The sequence below is a fragment of the Syngnathoides biaculeatus genome, chromosome 22, assembly GCF_019802595.1.
Source record: "Syngnathoides biaculeatus isolate LvHL_M chromosome 22, ASM1980259v1, whole genome shotgun sequence".
NCBI lineage: Eukaryota > Metazoa > Chordata > Actinopteri > Syngnathiformes > Syngnathidae > Syngnathoides > Syngnathoides biaculeatus.
Window position 1 is genome coordinate 3887237 of NC_084661.1, and position 17116 is coordinate 3904352.

The window sequence follows — 17116 nt, forward strand, 5'->3', positions numbered from 1 at the left end:
TTCATGTTTTTTGGGATGTGGGAGGAAACCAGACTTCCCGGAGAAAACTCACAAGGCACGGGGAGAACATGTAAACTCCACACAGGCATGGCCGGATCGAATCCGGGTCCTCAGAACTGTCAGGCCAAAGCTTTACCAGCTGAGCCACCGTGTTGCCATACATATATACACACACACACACACACACACACACACACACACACACACACACACACACACACACACACACACACACACACACATGTATACATACATACATACATACATACTGGTCCATATTCCAGGCTGGTAGGAGGCGGTAATGCACATAAAGCATAGTTTTGCCAACCGCAAATCAAACTAACGAAGAAGAAAAGGCGGAAAAAACGTTCACTTCCGGCCAAAGATTCACGCGTGGATAGCAATTTCACGCATCACGAAGGATATATCGTGGTGAGTTTTTTTTTTAATTTATAACAAAAGTTATCATATTTCTTTTGAAAATCTTCGCCAACAGGCAAGCAAAACTGTTGATTTTACCTTCAAGACTTCTCTCCAAATGCTCAACCACATATCACACACAACCCCAAAATAACAAAAACAGGCATCAATCGCGGGTGAGTATACAAAAAAAAGTTAATTACGTTTTTAATAGGCTACATTATATAGCTTACTAGGCATGAAGTTACGGTGAAGCGTGTCCACGACTTGGTAACTGCGCAGTACAGTACTGATGTGGGTTTTTATTTTTTATTTTTTTTTCAAGTTGACAATGGATGGAAACCTTAAAGAACAAAGGAAACATAAGCACAAACACAGTGGACCGAAAGCAGAGAAAAAGAATTTGAAGAAGCAGGGAAACTCAACAGAGAAGGATGAACGAAAACGTAACCCAAAGGCCTTTGCAGTACAGTCAGCTGTACGCATGGCCAAGACTTTCCACAGGTCAGTGAGCAGTCTCACTGTTTTGCTCGAACACAATTTAAATTGATTTACATGTCATGTAAATTCCTTTGGCTTTCTGTATTCATGTATTTAGTGTTTGCAATCGATGTTTTTTTTTTTTTTTTTGTGGATGTCTCCAGGGCCCAAGATCTAAAGACCAAGAAACATCACATACCCCTTGTCGATAGGACACCCCTGGAGCCTCCTCCAGTTGTGATTGTAGTTGTTGGACCACCCAAGGTGGGGAAAAGCACCCTAATTCGTTGTCTAATCAAAAATTTCACACGGCAGAAGCTTGGAGACATATGTGGACCTGTAACCATCGTCTCAGGTATGTTTGTCTTTTTACATCCAAGTTTGTGTGTTGGATGTTTATGGTCAACTATACATGTCACTCTTCCCATGTATATATGTAGGAGTGGGAGAGTTTTTTGATGCATTGTGATACAGATTTAAATAAATTAGTGTAGATGTTATAAATTGCTAATGGAATAAAAGAGTGCATTAGCCACTAAGCAGTCATTGCGGCATCGACTACAGTGCATTGTGGTACGACTCACATAGGTATGGACAATTATTCTGTTAACTAAAATATTGTTGTTGTTTTTTTGTAAAACATGACAAAATGTAATCTCACAACATTCCAATGCAGTGCTTCTCAATTATTTTCTCTCAACCCCCCCAGCAAGAACAAAACAATTCGCCCCCTTGCGACTATAAATACTATAATTTGTCTATAAATTTGTTAAATGTACAGCTCTGCATAACATTGTACACTTAACATTAAAGAAAACAAAAAAATGTGGAAGAAAGAGTTCAACCTACAACAAAGAATAACTTTACGAACATTATTTTTAGTCTCTAACAGAAAAGATTTTAAGTGCATCAATTTGCCTTAAGTTTAAAAAAAACATTGTTTAAACTAATGTTTTTTGACTGATTTATTGCACCATTTGATAGTGAAAAATAAAATTCAATACTCAATAAATAACTTCATAATACTCAATAAATAACTTCAAATTCAGATCAGCAACATTAACTCAGGAGTACAATATATAAAACACTTTAACTGACAAAAAAAAATTATAAATCTGCTATGGTGTGGGGTGTTTTGCACTCAAAAAATTGGTACGCTACCGTGTATGATGCTAACTGTGCTCGCTGGTTTATTGATGTAGCTTTCACAAAGTGGGCTGATTGTCTGTGATATTCGGCACGTTTTCACTGAAAAAAAAAAAATCCAGCGGCTTATGAGCATGACTGGGGTGTAATGTCTTTAAGTGGCGCATTAATTTATTTGGCTTCATACTTTCCACTGCCAACATTTTTTTTCGTTCCTATTCTCCCACTGTCATCACAGTGAAGCCAAGGACTCCATACACTTTGTCATGTTTCCTCATGTTAGCTTTCAGATGACTTTCTTTTGTCTCATTGTCTTTGTCTCTCGCTGCCTTTCTCTTCATCCCTGTTAAAAAAAAACTAATGTTGTCTCTTATGGGTTCGGTTACTGTACTTCAGATCGCCTGATCGATGCAAAAAAAAAAAAAAAAAGTACACCTTAGAGCAGGGGTGTCAAACTCCCTTTGGTCTGCGGGCCAAATACAGCTTAATTTGAGATCAAGCGGGCCGGACCCGTAAACTCACTGCAAAATTACATAGAACTAACAATAAGCCGACTTTTTTCCTTCGTATTAGTCACTAATACTAATAATTAGTGCAAAGAATGAGTAAATTATCAAAATGTTTATTAACAGAATTTTCCTTTTACATTATGAACAATATATTATGAACAAGAGAATAACATAAGAACATAAAGTATGTGCAATTTTAACAACACTTTTACACAGTTAAACATATATTTAAGTGTGTTGTACATAAAACTGAACACAGAAATAGTAACAATGTTCCAAAAACATTTAGTACCAGCCTTGTGGAACTTAAAAACACTGTTTTTCAACATCTGGAAAGCAATTTGAACAAATGAATAACTTTCACAGCAATTATTCGTCTTGCTTGGAATTTGCCCTTGAAACTTGACATCGTTTCTCCTGCACAAGTGCATCAATATGAGGCATCATGTCCTGAGAAGCAGCCAATTTCAGAATCTCATTCAAATGCTTATGTGTGAGCTTTGAGCGCAGCTTTGTTTTCTTAATGTTCATTAGTGAGAAAACTTGCTCACAAAGGTAGGTTGTCCCAAACATGGACAATGTTTTAGCAGCTAGTGCTGTCAATGCGGGATAGCCTGGTAGGAGGTACTTGTAAAATGTGTCCAAGCTTACAGAGGCAAATCTGTCCTTCAGTTCTACATCAGACTGCAAATCAATGATTTCAAGTTGCATGGCAACGGGCAAATCAGAAGCTTTGACTGTGAATGGTGAGCGAAAAACTGCAAAATCTGTTTCGAGTTCGCTAAAAACCTGAAATCTTTTCTCAAACTCCATCAACAGCCCTGAAATCTTCTCTTTGTACCGTTTCACGTCAGAATTAACGCTTGCTGCCCACATATCTTTTAAACAGGGAAAATGAGCAGGGTCACCGCTTGCCACCTGCGTCTCCCATAACCCGAGCTTTAACTTGAATGCACGTATGCTGTCATAATACTGTGTTACGATTTTTTTGCGTCCCTGCAACATTTTAAGAATATTCAAGTGCTCAGTGATGTCAACCATAAATGCAAGATCTTGCAGCCACAGATGGCACTGTAATTCCTTAACAGGTTTACCTTTTTTCTCCATGAATTGTCCAATTTCATCACGTAAATCAAAGAAGCGCTTTAGCACAGCACCTCTGCTTAACCATCGTACGTTCGTGTGATAAGGCACACCATGGATAATTTTACAGTCACTGAGAAACCTGTCAAATTGACGATGATTGAGACCTCTGGCTCGGATGAAATTAACAGTTCGGACAACCACCTCCATGACGTGATCCATTCTTAGCGATTTGCTGCATAATGCCTCCTGATGCAAAATGCAATGAAATGTCCAAAAATTACCTCCCCCATTTGCGGCTTGTACTTTATCTCTGAACTTTGTCACAACACCTGCCTTTTTACCGATCATTGACGGCGCACCATCAGTAGCCAGGCTTACGGCGCGTGACCAGTGCGCTCCGACTCTGTCCAGCGCTCCAACGACGGAGCTGAAAATGTCCTCAGCTGTTGTGGTGTCGATCATCGGCACCAGCTCCAGAAACTCCTCTGTGACATTCAAAGTCTTGTCAACTCCACGAATGAATATGGCCAGTTGAGCGACGTCCGTGATATCAGTACTCTCATCAATCGCAACAGAAAATGCCACAAATGACCCCACTTTGCGTTTTAGTTGGTGGTCCAAATCTGCAGAGAGTTCCGAAATCCTGTCTGCCACGGTATTTCTTGTCAAGCTTATATTGGCTAAAGCATGTCGCTTCTCAGGACACACAATTTCAGCAGCCGTCAGCAAGCAGTTTTTGATGAACTCTCCATCACTGTACGGCTTTGATGCCATTGCTATTTGGCTCGCAATTAGGTAGCTGGCTTTCACCGCAGCATCACTGGCTTCTCGGCTCCGGGTGAAAACAGATTGCTGTTTCTTCAGACGCGCCATCATTTCATTTACCTTCTTTTTTCTCAATTCTCCATGCAAACTGTTGTATTTTTCACCATGCTGAGTTTCGTAATGGCGCCGAATATTGTATTCTTTAAGCACTGAAACTTGCTGCTGGCACACCAGGCACACGGGTTTCCCATTCACCTCCGTGAACATATAAGAACATGTCCATTTTTCTTGAGAAGTCCGACACTCTGTGTCTACTTTTCTCCTTTTTGACAAAGACATTTTGCTGATGAGGTTGCGAGGCAAACGGAAAAGTAGATAATGCAATTGTCGCCAATAGACGCTGTACAGACGTTCAATTTTACCAGGTCAAGGTGGTCCTAGTTCCGCCGCAGTGTTGCTTTCATGTTGTCTGCACGTACTAAAACACTGCGCCCCCTAGCGGATAATACAAGAACTACAAATTTTAAAGAAAATTTATATTTTTTTATACAATGCAGCTTTCTTCCCCGGGCCGTACCAAACCACCAGACGGGCCGGATCCGGCCCGCTGGCCGTATGTTTGACACCCCAGCCTTAGAGCTAATACTCCCTGCGCACACTGACAATGATAGCGCTACTGCCAACTACTGCAGTGGATGCGCAATTACACTTTATTCTTGTTTGGCAAAAAAAAAAAAAAACGTTCCCCAGGGTCATGCGCGGCCCCCCTCGCATAGCACTGCCCTTCTATTTCAGAAGCACTACTGTATTTTGAGTGACAAGCAAACTCACATACATGCATCCTCGCAGGTAAACAGATTAGTCAAGCCACTGTCTCCAGTATCTCTTGTCTGTGAAAAAAATTATATAGCTTATATATATAAAGAGATGTAAAATTAGAAAAAAGTGCTTAACTGTGTGTCCAACTGCCACACAAGTGCTGACAATACCCAACTGAATGAATAACTGCATTATAATAATTTGATGCATTGGTAAATGGATCACATTGTAGCCATAATCCTAACCCTAATTATTTGCTCTTGAGCTCAAAAGGTGGTTTTAATTTGAAGATTAAAATTAAGGGCACTGATAGTGGACGACTGCTGAGCACATCTACTTAACAGTTCTTTGGGGCCGGGTTCAAATCCAGCCTCCTCTGTATCAAGTGTGTACGTTCTTTCCGTGCCTGCGTGGGTTTTCTCCGGGTACTTCGGTTTCCTGCAACATCCCAAAAACATGGAAGGTCGGCAATGTTCCCTCTAAGTTGCGCACGTGCGTGAGTGTGCACTGCTGATGTGGTATCTGCGCACAAACATTCTGTGTTGTGCACAAAAAAAGATACAACCCAAACTGAAAGTACAATATAACAAACTATTCAGTTCGTGCCATTTTGCAATGGGATTCACTGAGTGAGGGGTAGCATGCATCCGATTTACATGCTGTATTTTCAGGAATATAAATCGCACCGGCCAAAAAATGGACAATAAAGAAGGAAAAAAGATATATGTCACACTGGAGTATAAGTTACATTTTTGATGGAAAATTTATTTGATAAAACTGAACATTAAGAACAGATTTCATCTTAAATGTCAAGTGACATGAAATGGATGATTTTTAGTATGTTTTTAATGAAAAAATCAGCAGCTGGTATGGACCCACCCGATTTTTCACCACAAAACATGATTTGGACGTATATGGCTTTCTGTAACTCCCGCAATGAAAATCCTCTCGAGGGATTTGTTTTCGAGAAGAAGCAGGAAGTGACATACGGGGCGGGAGCGCCCTCCGGTGGACTCGTTTGTTTCTATTAGTTTTACCTGCAGGAAGATAGCTCGTTGTTCCTTCGTGTTAGCCAAAATGCCGGCCAATATCTTGCTGGATATTGCTCGAACACTCGGGAGGATGGATTTACCCTTCATATGTTTCCAAGAGTACCCGGTTCGTCGTGAAAAATTGATTGCTCTGGTGCAAAGGACAAGAGCTTCGTGGGTCCCAAACAACAGGTCGGTGTGTATACAGCTACTAAAAAAAATAATAGTTTGAGGCACACCATGTAATCAGCCTCTCATAACGTAACAAAAGATCCACGTATGTATGACAGGGGTGCTAAATGTGTCGATATGCGCATCGGACAGCTGCCGCGTCGGGTTCGCGGACGGCGGCAGCTATGAACAACACTGCCGGTAATGGCGCACTCACCACATGCAACAACAGTGCCGTAATGTGGCCCGATTCGGCGCTGAGATAAGCCACCTCGGCGCCAAAAATGAGCCACCCCGGCCGGGGCGCTACGCCCACCGGTCATGGCTTCGGCCAAGGCTGCCGCGTCGAGCGGATGGCAGCGGCTATGAGCAACGCTGCCGTCAATGGCGCACTCAGCCCTGTGCCACGACTATGCGTTGTGATCGCTCGCGGGTGAGTACTCTACATACTGTCATACTGTCGGGAAGTCAGTTATTAGTTAGAAGTGATCTGCATATTATCTAAATATGGCTCGAAACAATAGGGGTAATATTGTCCCGAACACTTTACTCATTGTGAGATGTTCTCTTCTTTGAAAAGAGCTTCCTTGTCTGAAGAGGTGTGTCCCACAGTAGGGGCCACAGCGTGTTTTCAATGCGAATTTCCGGGGTGACGTCACGGACAGTAAATGCAGCCAATATGGCGACCACTTGGATGTCGAATGAGACCTCCACAACTTTGCATGGATGATGCGCTATCCGCAGATATTTATTTTTTCGTGTATACATTGAAGTGAATGTTATACGTATTTTTCATTTCAATATCTATTTTAGAATGTTTATAGAGACACTTGACCTTTAAAATGCAATTTAAAATGATAATAAAGTAGAGAACAAGCTGAATAGGTGTACGGTTTTGCTCATATTGCATGACTCCTAATGAACTGAGAACATGCCTGGCAGGTTAACCTAACATGAAAGTTATTCAGATAACTATAATATATAAAGAACATGCTAACAAGCATACCAAGCCATCAGTGTCTCTCCAAATCAATAAATCCAGTAAAACCTTCCTCCTCTGTGTCACTTCTAAACAACTCCGCCAAGTCCACATGTACATGACGCATCGCTCCCTCTCCCATGTCTCTTTCATCAGACTCGCCAGTTGCAGTTATGAGTAGCCTATTCCAAACTGCATTAGGAGTATAAGTCACACCCACTGCCGAACGATGAAAAAAACTGCGACTTATAGTCAGAAATATGCAGTACATACTCGCACAGCCCATTAACCGACGTTTACAATGTTAGTGTCCTTTTTATTATAATACAGTTATTCATTCAGATGGCAATTGGAGACTCTAAATTGCCCCGAGGTGTAATTGTGAGTATGGCTGTATGTCTCGATATGCCCTGCGATTGGCTGGCAACCAGTTCAGGGTGTACCCTTCCTCCTGCCTGTTGACAGCTGGGATAGGCTCCAGCACTCCCGTGAACATTGAGGATAAGCGGTTAAGAAAATAGATGGATGGAAATTTGGACACAGAGTTTAAAATTTATAGTTTATAGTTGGCTTGGTTTGGTTAGCAGTATATATTTTTGTGTAGTTAAAAGAACAAAAATTTGTTGAAATTTTCAATCTAAGTTTGCAAAAACTTAAAAACCTTTCTTGATAAGTTTTCTGATAGGAAAGGAAACGCTGTAACCTGATTCTTTTAATAAGCCACGTAACTTCAATGGATGACATACAAGTCTGATATTGCTCATTGTGGTCACAGGGTGTGTTTGCTCAAACGCATTAAAAAAATACAGCGAACATTGATGGTACGTTTATAGAAGATTCTAAATGGCCGTGGGTGTGAATGTGAGTTCGAATTATTTGTCTATATGTGCCCTGTATTTTGCCAGTGAACAGTTCACGGTGTACCTCGACTTGCCTGGAGTCAGATGGGATGGGCTCCTGACAACTGTGATCTAGTGAGGATAAGAGGGATGGAAAATGGATAGATAGATTGAAACCAGGAATCTTTTTCAGCATAGGGGAAATATCAAAATTGTCTTCAGTAATCCCTCCCTACCAGAACCACCCGGGAAAAGTGGAAAAACTGCGAAGTAGTATGTTTATGTAGGTACCAGAATGTTTAAAATTTGTAAACAGTATTTGTACTTATCATATTTGAGACAAAAAGGGGTATTTAGTTAAATCTTTAATTATAAAACCTTGTAAATATACCATATACAGTATTATAAATGTATAATATAATAAACACCTACTGTATTATACTTTCCGATGGAGCTGCCATGTGGGTACCATAATGTTTCATCAACAGTATAGCATTTATACTTTACCCACTTGAGACAAAATTTACAACACTGCAAGTGTCTACTTAGTAATATAGTAACATTTTTTATTACAGTACAGAAAGTCACAAAGCAAACCTGTGCTTTCTTCTCTTGAGCACCGAATTCCCGCAGCACTTCCAGTGTGCGGATGTGATGTCACTTCTGTCTTGCTGGGGGTGTCATGCGAATACTAGAATGTTTATTCAACACAGCATTTATACATTGCCCACTGGAGACAAAAAATTACAACACCACAAGTGTCAAGTGAAACAAAAACAAAATAACTTTTATTGCAGGACAGAAAGTCCCAAACAAATCAAACGTGTGATGTCTTCTGTCTGCCGAATGTCCGCAGGGCATTGTTGTGATGTAACCTCCTGCATGCCGCTGTTACATCACTTCCAATTTGCCGGTGTGGCGCACCCTCCTCACTTTTGTTCAGGAGGAGAACAGGGGATCTCTCTCTCTCTCTCTCTCTCTCTCTCTCTCTCTCTCTCTCTCTCTCTCTCTCTGTCTCTCTGTCTCTCTGTCTCTCTCTCTGTCTCTCTCTCTGTCTCTCTCTCTCTCTCTCTCTCTCTCTCTCTCCGTCTCTCTCTCCGTCCAACTCATTCTGGCCACATCTCCACGAATCCTCTTTATTTAGAAAGCAAGCATGATAAATAAAGGGTTTAATTAAATGCCAGTTAATGTACACAGATTAAGCATAACAAAAGAGCATTAAAAGCAAGAGAGCAAATAGATAACCATGGACAATTTATTTTAGCCAACACCTTGGCAAAAGACATAACGCTGTCAACACAATTGCTAAACTTGACAGCTCGGACCATATTGTCACACGCTTTTGAAATTTTTGAAACCAACCTTTGCTTGCCGAGAAGCATTGTCTTCAAGGGGTTGAATGCTTCATTGCAGCTTCAAGTTGTTCAAGTGTGCTGCTGATTCATACACGACATAATGCCGCCACAAAAGTTTAACTTCTGCAGTCTTTGATCATATCCAAAAGTTTCACTTTTTTGCCGATCCATCAGCACCGTCCCCTCCTATTCCTCATTGTCACCAGACATTTTTTTTTCCCCCATCCACTGTCCACGAAACGAAAACAGCTTCATTTTGAAGATATCCTTTAATTTTGAATCTTTCTCTTTAGTTTTGGTGTTTTGACAGCAGCTTTAAGATCAAATATGAGCTCTTTGGATGCATTTTGAACTAGAGAGGTTATGCACACAGAGTCAACAGCCGTGGAAAATAGCACATTGGAAGAAGAAGGGAGGGAGAAAGGGAGTTGCTGGGTGGAGCTTCAATCACATAGCCAGTCAGCTCCAAAAGACAGATCTGGGTTTTTTTGTTAGTTTTTTTATTGGGGAATGTTCTTAAAGTGATATAGTTTGGGGGGGGGGGGGGGGGGACCTGCGATGCACTGAATCCGTGATGGGTGATCCGCGAAGTAGAGTGGGATTACTATATATATTGACTCCTTGTGGTAGCCCTTCATGTGACAAGCTAAAAGTTGTCACAACTGCATATTAAATAAAGCTTCTTAATTTCTCTTTAAACTTGTTACAGGCAAGAAGAGGCGTCTGACTTTCATAGAGTGTAATAATGACATAAATACAATGATCGACCTTGCAAAAGTAGCTGATTTGGTAAGTATTGACTGTAAATAGACATTTTAATCAGGAAAATGCATTTCACTCGGGTCTATTTCATTCCAAAAAATTTCCTCACAGGGATGAACGACTCGTAGTTTTCAAGTCATTATTGTTGTTTGTATTAATAGTGTCACTAGAAGTACTAAATAAATGTCATTTGCTTTTAGGTTCTGATGTTGATCGATGCCAGCTTTGGCTTTGAAATGGAAACATTTGAATTTTTGAACATTTGCCAAGTGCATGGTTTTCCTCGTATCATGGGTGTCCTCACTCACCTAGATTCCTTTAAAAACAACAAGACACTAGGAAAGACCAAGAAAAACCTAAAACATCGCTTCTGGACTGAGGTCTACCAGGTAAATAAAATTTCCCTACATACAATCGCACCCATGCTCATCACCCCCTCGCCCCAAGGTGGATCCACTTGCATCCGCTTCATTTTCATTAATTTTCATGGCTCAGGTGGTAGTTTTATTCCCCAAGCCGAAAGCTGTGGGTTCATGTGACCATGTCAAAATGGCTTTGAGGAAGATCCTGAAACTCCGGTTTCTCATGTGCTTACTTTATTATTGTTTGAAAACTGCAGGGTGCCAAGCTCTTTTATCTGTCTGGAATGGTGTATGGGGAGTATCAAACACAGGAAGTGAAGAACCTTGGCCGCTTCATATCGGTCATGAAATTTCGTCCCTTGGTTTGGCAGACATCCCACCCTTATGTGCTCATTGACCGGTGAGACCACCTTCTCAATAACTCATTGTGTCCTGTTTCTCAGTAAGAAAAATGTGGTTAATGCAGTTGTTAGTCATTACATGTGTGTGAGGGGAAAAAAAAAAAACACCTAAATTTGTATAAACCTACCATTTTGTTTTTCAGTGTTAAATCTAACAATTTTGCTAGGACAAAATTGTTTGTTTTTTTTTTTGAAAGTACTCAGTCATAAGCCAAAAGACACTTATTCAGTCTCAAGCCCATTTATGAGTCCTTGTCATCTTGCTGGGGATGCCGCATTATACCCTATCAATGCGGTGTCCCGCTACGGTACTGTACTAACGTATGCTTGGATTTATTTATTTAGTTTTCACTTCATTGGTCCGTGTCATCGCGCCGAGGATGGCGCATTGCCTTTCCCTGCAATATACAGTACAGTACTGGACTAATGTATGGTTGCCTTTTTATTTTTTATATGTATTTATTGTTGCTTCATTGGCCCATGTCGTTGTGCCCGGGATGACACATTAGTACGGAGCGAGCCGTCTTTTTTTTTTTTTTTTTTTGGGGGGGGGGGCGGGGTCCGGAAAGCCACAATAGGTGATCCAGGAAGTAGAGAGGGATTACTGTAGTTGTATGATTTATGAGCAAAAATGAGACTTTTTCATTTATAGATTTAATAATAATAGTCTGCTGTGTATGTCCGTACTTTTCCTCGTATTATCCAACCCCGTCCACTTTATTTATATAGCACAGTTTAAACACAAGGTTCTTAAAGTGCTGTACAAAGCAAAAAAATCACAGCAAAAAATTCTAAATAAGGATAATGAAATAAAATTACATTAAAAACTACACAAAATGAAGTGGGTAAAATCAACCAAATTAAATGAGCTACCCACACAACACACTGTATTTTCTCGACGAGAGAGCAGTTAATAAGATGCACATACTCTGTGTAGCGTTTTTCTTTATCTCCTTTTCCATACACTAGCTGCACTGGATCATACGCTGCGGATATATACCAAACGTGCAATTGTGGAATTGATACAAAATACACTCACAGACTTTGTAAATAGTTACATACCTTGTTTCCACACAGTGATTGTAACACAGCAGTAAAACTGCTCAAAAATAACAAAAAAGTCATTCTTTTGATCCATCCTCCTCCTGTTCAGTAAAACCACTAAAGTCTTCGTCTTCAGTATTGGAGTTGAAGACCCTCAGAATATCTCTCTCACACACATTTTTAGTTTTTCTGTTGCTCTTGTCACCTTCATCTCGAGACACAATTACCGCCAACGTTGTGCTGTTCTCCTCAGTCCAGCCTTTCTAATTCCGTGAGTGAAATTTGATTCTTTCACACTGCTCTACGCATTTAAAATCCACTGGCAGACCTCAGAGAATAATGATCTTCACATGCAATCAGTTTTTGTGAAAGATTTCCAGCTTCTGCTTATCCAAGTCTTCCACTACGGTGGGAGTATCAATTTAAAAGCACAATTCACACTGATGTCCATCGGATGCAAAAACTCTGTTTTACCTCTGGGAAGCACAACTCAAATGGAGTTTGATCTCTCAATGGCCATTTATACAGAATCTGTATAAAATTCAGACTATCCAAAATGACTTCGGTGAAAAAAAATCCTCCCAGGCGCCACCTGTAACACTGTCAGCCATTTTGTCATTAAGCTCTCTAACTTCCACAAATTTTTGTTGACCGTAACGAATATGCCTTTTTGGAGTTGTTCTATTTGCATAGTTATCGACTTAAAAATCACCATTGGTGGAAGCTTTATGTCAGGAAGCGGTACAGCTCAAAACCCAAACTGCGTTCTCTCACGACTAGATGTTTTCATCATTATAGATGATGCTCAGTTCGAATTAGACGCAGGTAAAATGTTAAAGGCACTTCATCCATATTTGGAATCCTTGGCTATTTTTTTTGCTACAAATTTCCAGAAGTTTATGACTTTTTCCTCGTAGTCGGGAAAAGTTGCTGACTGACCTTCCTCTGTGCCTTGATGGACAAACCTTTTCGTCTCATGAAACGATAACACCACGACGGTCTACCTTGAAAACCTTCCATGCACATTTCGCTGGCAATTATTTTAGCTTTCAGTCTGATCTGCATGGTGGATACATCCCAGCCATCTTCTTGCTCTTTGTGTGTTAAAGTTCTGGCCGTCTGCCCTTATGATGTCTTTTGGCAGTGCATCGGTGCTTCACAGAGCTGTCTTCAACACCTCCTCATCGATTCATTAATGCCAAGCTTCTGCGCAGCAGCCCGATTTCACTCCTGGATGGATTGATCAATGGCTTTCAACTTAAAAACTGCATCATACACTTTTCTTATTGAATTCTCCAAGATAATCGTGTGAAAGACAAAACTATCTTGCCTTTGTATGTGCTGCAAAGTAGTAATTAGGATATCAGTCACTGTGATTTGACAGATCGCACTCGCAAATCTTTTCAGTCGAGCACGAAAAATCACGCATGCGAAATTTGTTACAAATAAAAATACATAGATATTGAAAAACGTCACTTATTTTGTGGAGTCTTGACCAATGCAATTGCGCACTTGTCGCACATTCTCAGTGTACCTGAAACCCAATACAGCGCAGTGGACCAAAGCCTGACGTCTTTTTTGTTTTGTTTTTTTTTTTAACACGGAAGCACACAGTCTCTTGCTAGTTTACCTGACTTGCCCCCCCGGCTCTGAAAGGGGTACACTCATAATTGCAAACACCACCTGGGCTTTAGTTGGCAACACAGTCTGGGCAACGTAGAGCAAAGAGAGTGAGACATGCTGCTTGTTTATGCTCGATAATAATGGTAAAAGTAAAAATAAATAAATAAAGGAGTGCTGTTGCTTTAATGAATGTCGGCGCATGTGAATAATACAAGAAAAAGTGGTGAAACTGTATGAGATTTTTTTCTTTTTTTAAGTAAAAAAAAGTCTGGTCTGAAGCCAAACTAGAAAGTACAGGATGAGATGTTGTATAATGTTAAAATTCCACCTTGGCAAACCCTGATTGAGGATGAAGGCACAGACAATAAAGTCCACAAAATGCTAATTCTGTATTTTAAATATAGGAGGCAACATAACATTAACCTTAAAACTGTTTGCGAGCATCATTCATCTTTCATCATGCATTGCTAAGCATATTCTGCAAGCAATAATTCAGTTTTACACTAAGAAAAACAGACAGGGATATCATTGTGGGTTAAAAAAATGAAACAAAATTAAAAGCGACCTTTCAAATTTATAGTTAATAGTTGGCTTGGTTTAGTTAGCAATGTATTTTTTTGTTTGTTTGACATTTTCATTGTAAATTTGCGAAAAGAAAAATGTTCTGCAAGGAATGTATATGCCGTAATCTGAATCTTTGAATCAACCACGTAACTTCAATGGATGACACTTATCTGACCACAGTGCATACGTCTGATGTTGCTCACAGTGGTCAAAAGAAGCGCTCACGGGCTTAGTGTGTTTACTCAGACACGTAAAGATTTAGCGGGAACATTAGTCTTGACATTAAATTCCCTGTTTGTTTCGTAAACGTTGGTATCAAAACGAGTCTGATCCTAAACAATCAGTATTCACCCGGAAACAGGAAATGCAAGTGAACTGTACTGATCATGTGCAGAAGTTATCCTAAAAGCACATGTTCAGGGCTTCTTCACCTACCTCGAGCGCATTTACATCGAAAGTCATCAAAATAATCAGCCATGTCAAAAGAAATTCCGTTACACTGAAAACATTTCTGGATATAACACTGGTAATATTTCAGTATCTAACTATAATAAGTATGAGATTGAGAAATGATTGAGATGATTGACTTGATCTAAATTCTAACGTTAGACTAGTCTGTCCATACAGTGAAGAAATTAAGTATTTGAACACCCTGCTATATTGCAAGTTTTCCCACTTAGAAATCATGGAGGGGTCTGAAATTTTCATCGTAGGTACATATCCACTGTGAGAGAGATAATCGATATAGGAAAATCCAGAAATCACAATGTATGATTTTTTTTTTTTTTTAACAATTTATTTGTGTGATACAGCTGTAAATAAGTATTTGAACACCTGAGAAAACCAATGTTAATATTTGGTACAGTAGCCTTTGTTTGTAATTACAGAGGTCAAACGCTTTCTATAGTTTTTCACCAGGTTTGCACACACTGCAGGATGGACTTTGGCCCACTCCTCCACAAAGATCTTCTCTAGATCAGACAGGTTTCTGGGCTGTCGCTGAGAAACACGTTTTAGCTCCCTCAAAGATTTTCTATTGCGTTTAGGTCTGGAGACAGCTCGGCCACGCCAGAACCTTGATATGCTTCTTATGGAGCCACTCCTTGGTTTTCCTGGCTGTGTGGTCATTGTCATGTTGAAAGAAAGACCCAGCCACGACCCATCTTCAATGCTCTGACTGAGGGAAAGAGGTTGTTCCCGAAAATATCACAATACATGGCGCCGGTCATCCTCTCCTTAATAAAGTGCAGTCGTCCTGTCCCATGTGCAGAAAAACACCCCCAAACCATGATGCTGCCACCCCCATGCTTCACAGTGGGGATGGGGTTCTTTGGATGGAACTCATCATTCGACTCCCTCCAAACGTGGTTAGTGGAATTACGACCAGAATGTTCAATTTTGGTCTCATCTGACCACAAAGACTTCTCCCATGACTCCTCTGGATCATCCAAATTGTCATTGGCAAACTTAAGACGGGCCTTGACGTGCTGTTTAAGCTGGGGAACCTTCCGTGCCATGCGTAATTTTAAACCATGACGTCGAAGTGTATTACCAACAGTCACCTTGAAAACAGTGGTCCCAGCTCTTTTCAGGTCAATGACCAAGTCCTGTTGTGCAGTCCTGGGCTGATTCCTCGCCTTTCTAAGGATCATTGAGAACCAACGATGTGATATCGTGCATGGAGCTCCACTCCGATTGAGATTGACCGTCATGTTTAGCTTCTTCCATTTTCTAATGATTCCTGCAACAGTGGACATTTTTTCACCAAGCTCCTTGGCAATTTCTCCGTAGCCCTTTCCAGCTGTGTGGAGTTGTACAATTTTATCTCTGGTGTCTTTGGACAGCTCTTTGGTCTTGGCCATGTTACAAGTTTGAGTCCTACTGATTGTATGGGGAAGACAGGTGTCTTTTTGCAGCTAACGACCTCAGACACATGCATCTGATTCAGGATAATACATGGAGTGGAGGTGGACTTTTAAAGGTGGACTAACAGGTTATTGAGGGTCAGAATTCTAGCTGATAGACATGTGTTTAAATACTTATTTGCAGCTGTATCACACAAATAAATCGTTAAAAAAATCATACATTGTCATTTCTGGATTTTTCCTTTCAGATTCTCTCTCACAATGGACATGCACCTACGATGAAAATTTCAGACCCCTCCATGATTTGTAAGTGGGAGAACTTGCCATATAGCAGGGTGTTCAAATACTGATTTTCTTCACTGTATATCTAAATGCAGTCGTTTTCTCCCGTGGTACTGTGCTATCTTGAAGTTGAAAACGTTTCCCCTCTACATCCTTAAGGAAGCTATAGATCATCTACTGCTGGCTTTCATCACTGGATTGAAAATAGATACCGCCGTAAATTACGGTAGATTATAACAATACATCATGATGAAATAAAATTATTTGATTGTATGTCTACTTCATTTTAAAATTGTCTATTGACCTTTTTAAAAATGTCAGTCTGTGCAGTGTCAATAAATTATAATTATGGTATTAAGTAACTACTACATACTCTGGTATAACGCATTAAGTTATTTTAAAGTCTTGACATTCCATCCCTAATCACACCCGCAACTTTATATCTGGGCATGACTGACCACACCCGTACATTTTTCAAATGTGAGGTACTGGGATATCACATCATACCAGGGGCGTTCAAAATTTTCCAGTGACTGCCTTCTTCTTCTTTTCCTTTCGGCTTGTTCCGTTAGGGGTCCCCACAGCATGTCATATTTTCCCATGTCTTCCTCTC

General features: G+C 40.3%; 1 protein-coding gene across 2 annotated transcripts in view; it reads left to right on the forward strand.

Moving 5' to 3' along the window:
- The first annotated feature begins 284 nt into the window (after positions 1 to 284).
- The window catches only part of bms1 (BMS1 ribosome biogenesis factor), a 64111-nt gene continuing 47279 nt past the window's right edge, over positions 285 to 17116 (forward strand). The window contains exons 1-7 of one of the 2 annotated variants that reach the window (XM_061809545.1): positions 285 to 432; positions 497 to 596; positions 746 to 924; positions 1065 to 1255; positions 10310 to 10389; positions 10563 to 10751; positions 10982 to 11124. In XM_061809545.1, coding sequence (XP_061665529.1) covers positions 752 to 924; positions 1065 to 1255; positions 10310 to 10389; positions 10563 to 10751; positions 10982 to 11124 — 776 coding nt within the window. In that variant the 5' untranslated portion in view covers positions 285 to 432; positions 497 to 596; positions 746 to 751. Of the gene's footprint in view, positions 597 to 745; positions 925 to 1064; positions 1256 to 10309; positions 10390 to 10562; positions 10752 to 10981; positions 11125 to 17116 lie in introns of both variants that reach the window. The other variant, XM_061809546.1, reaches the window with a different exon arrangement.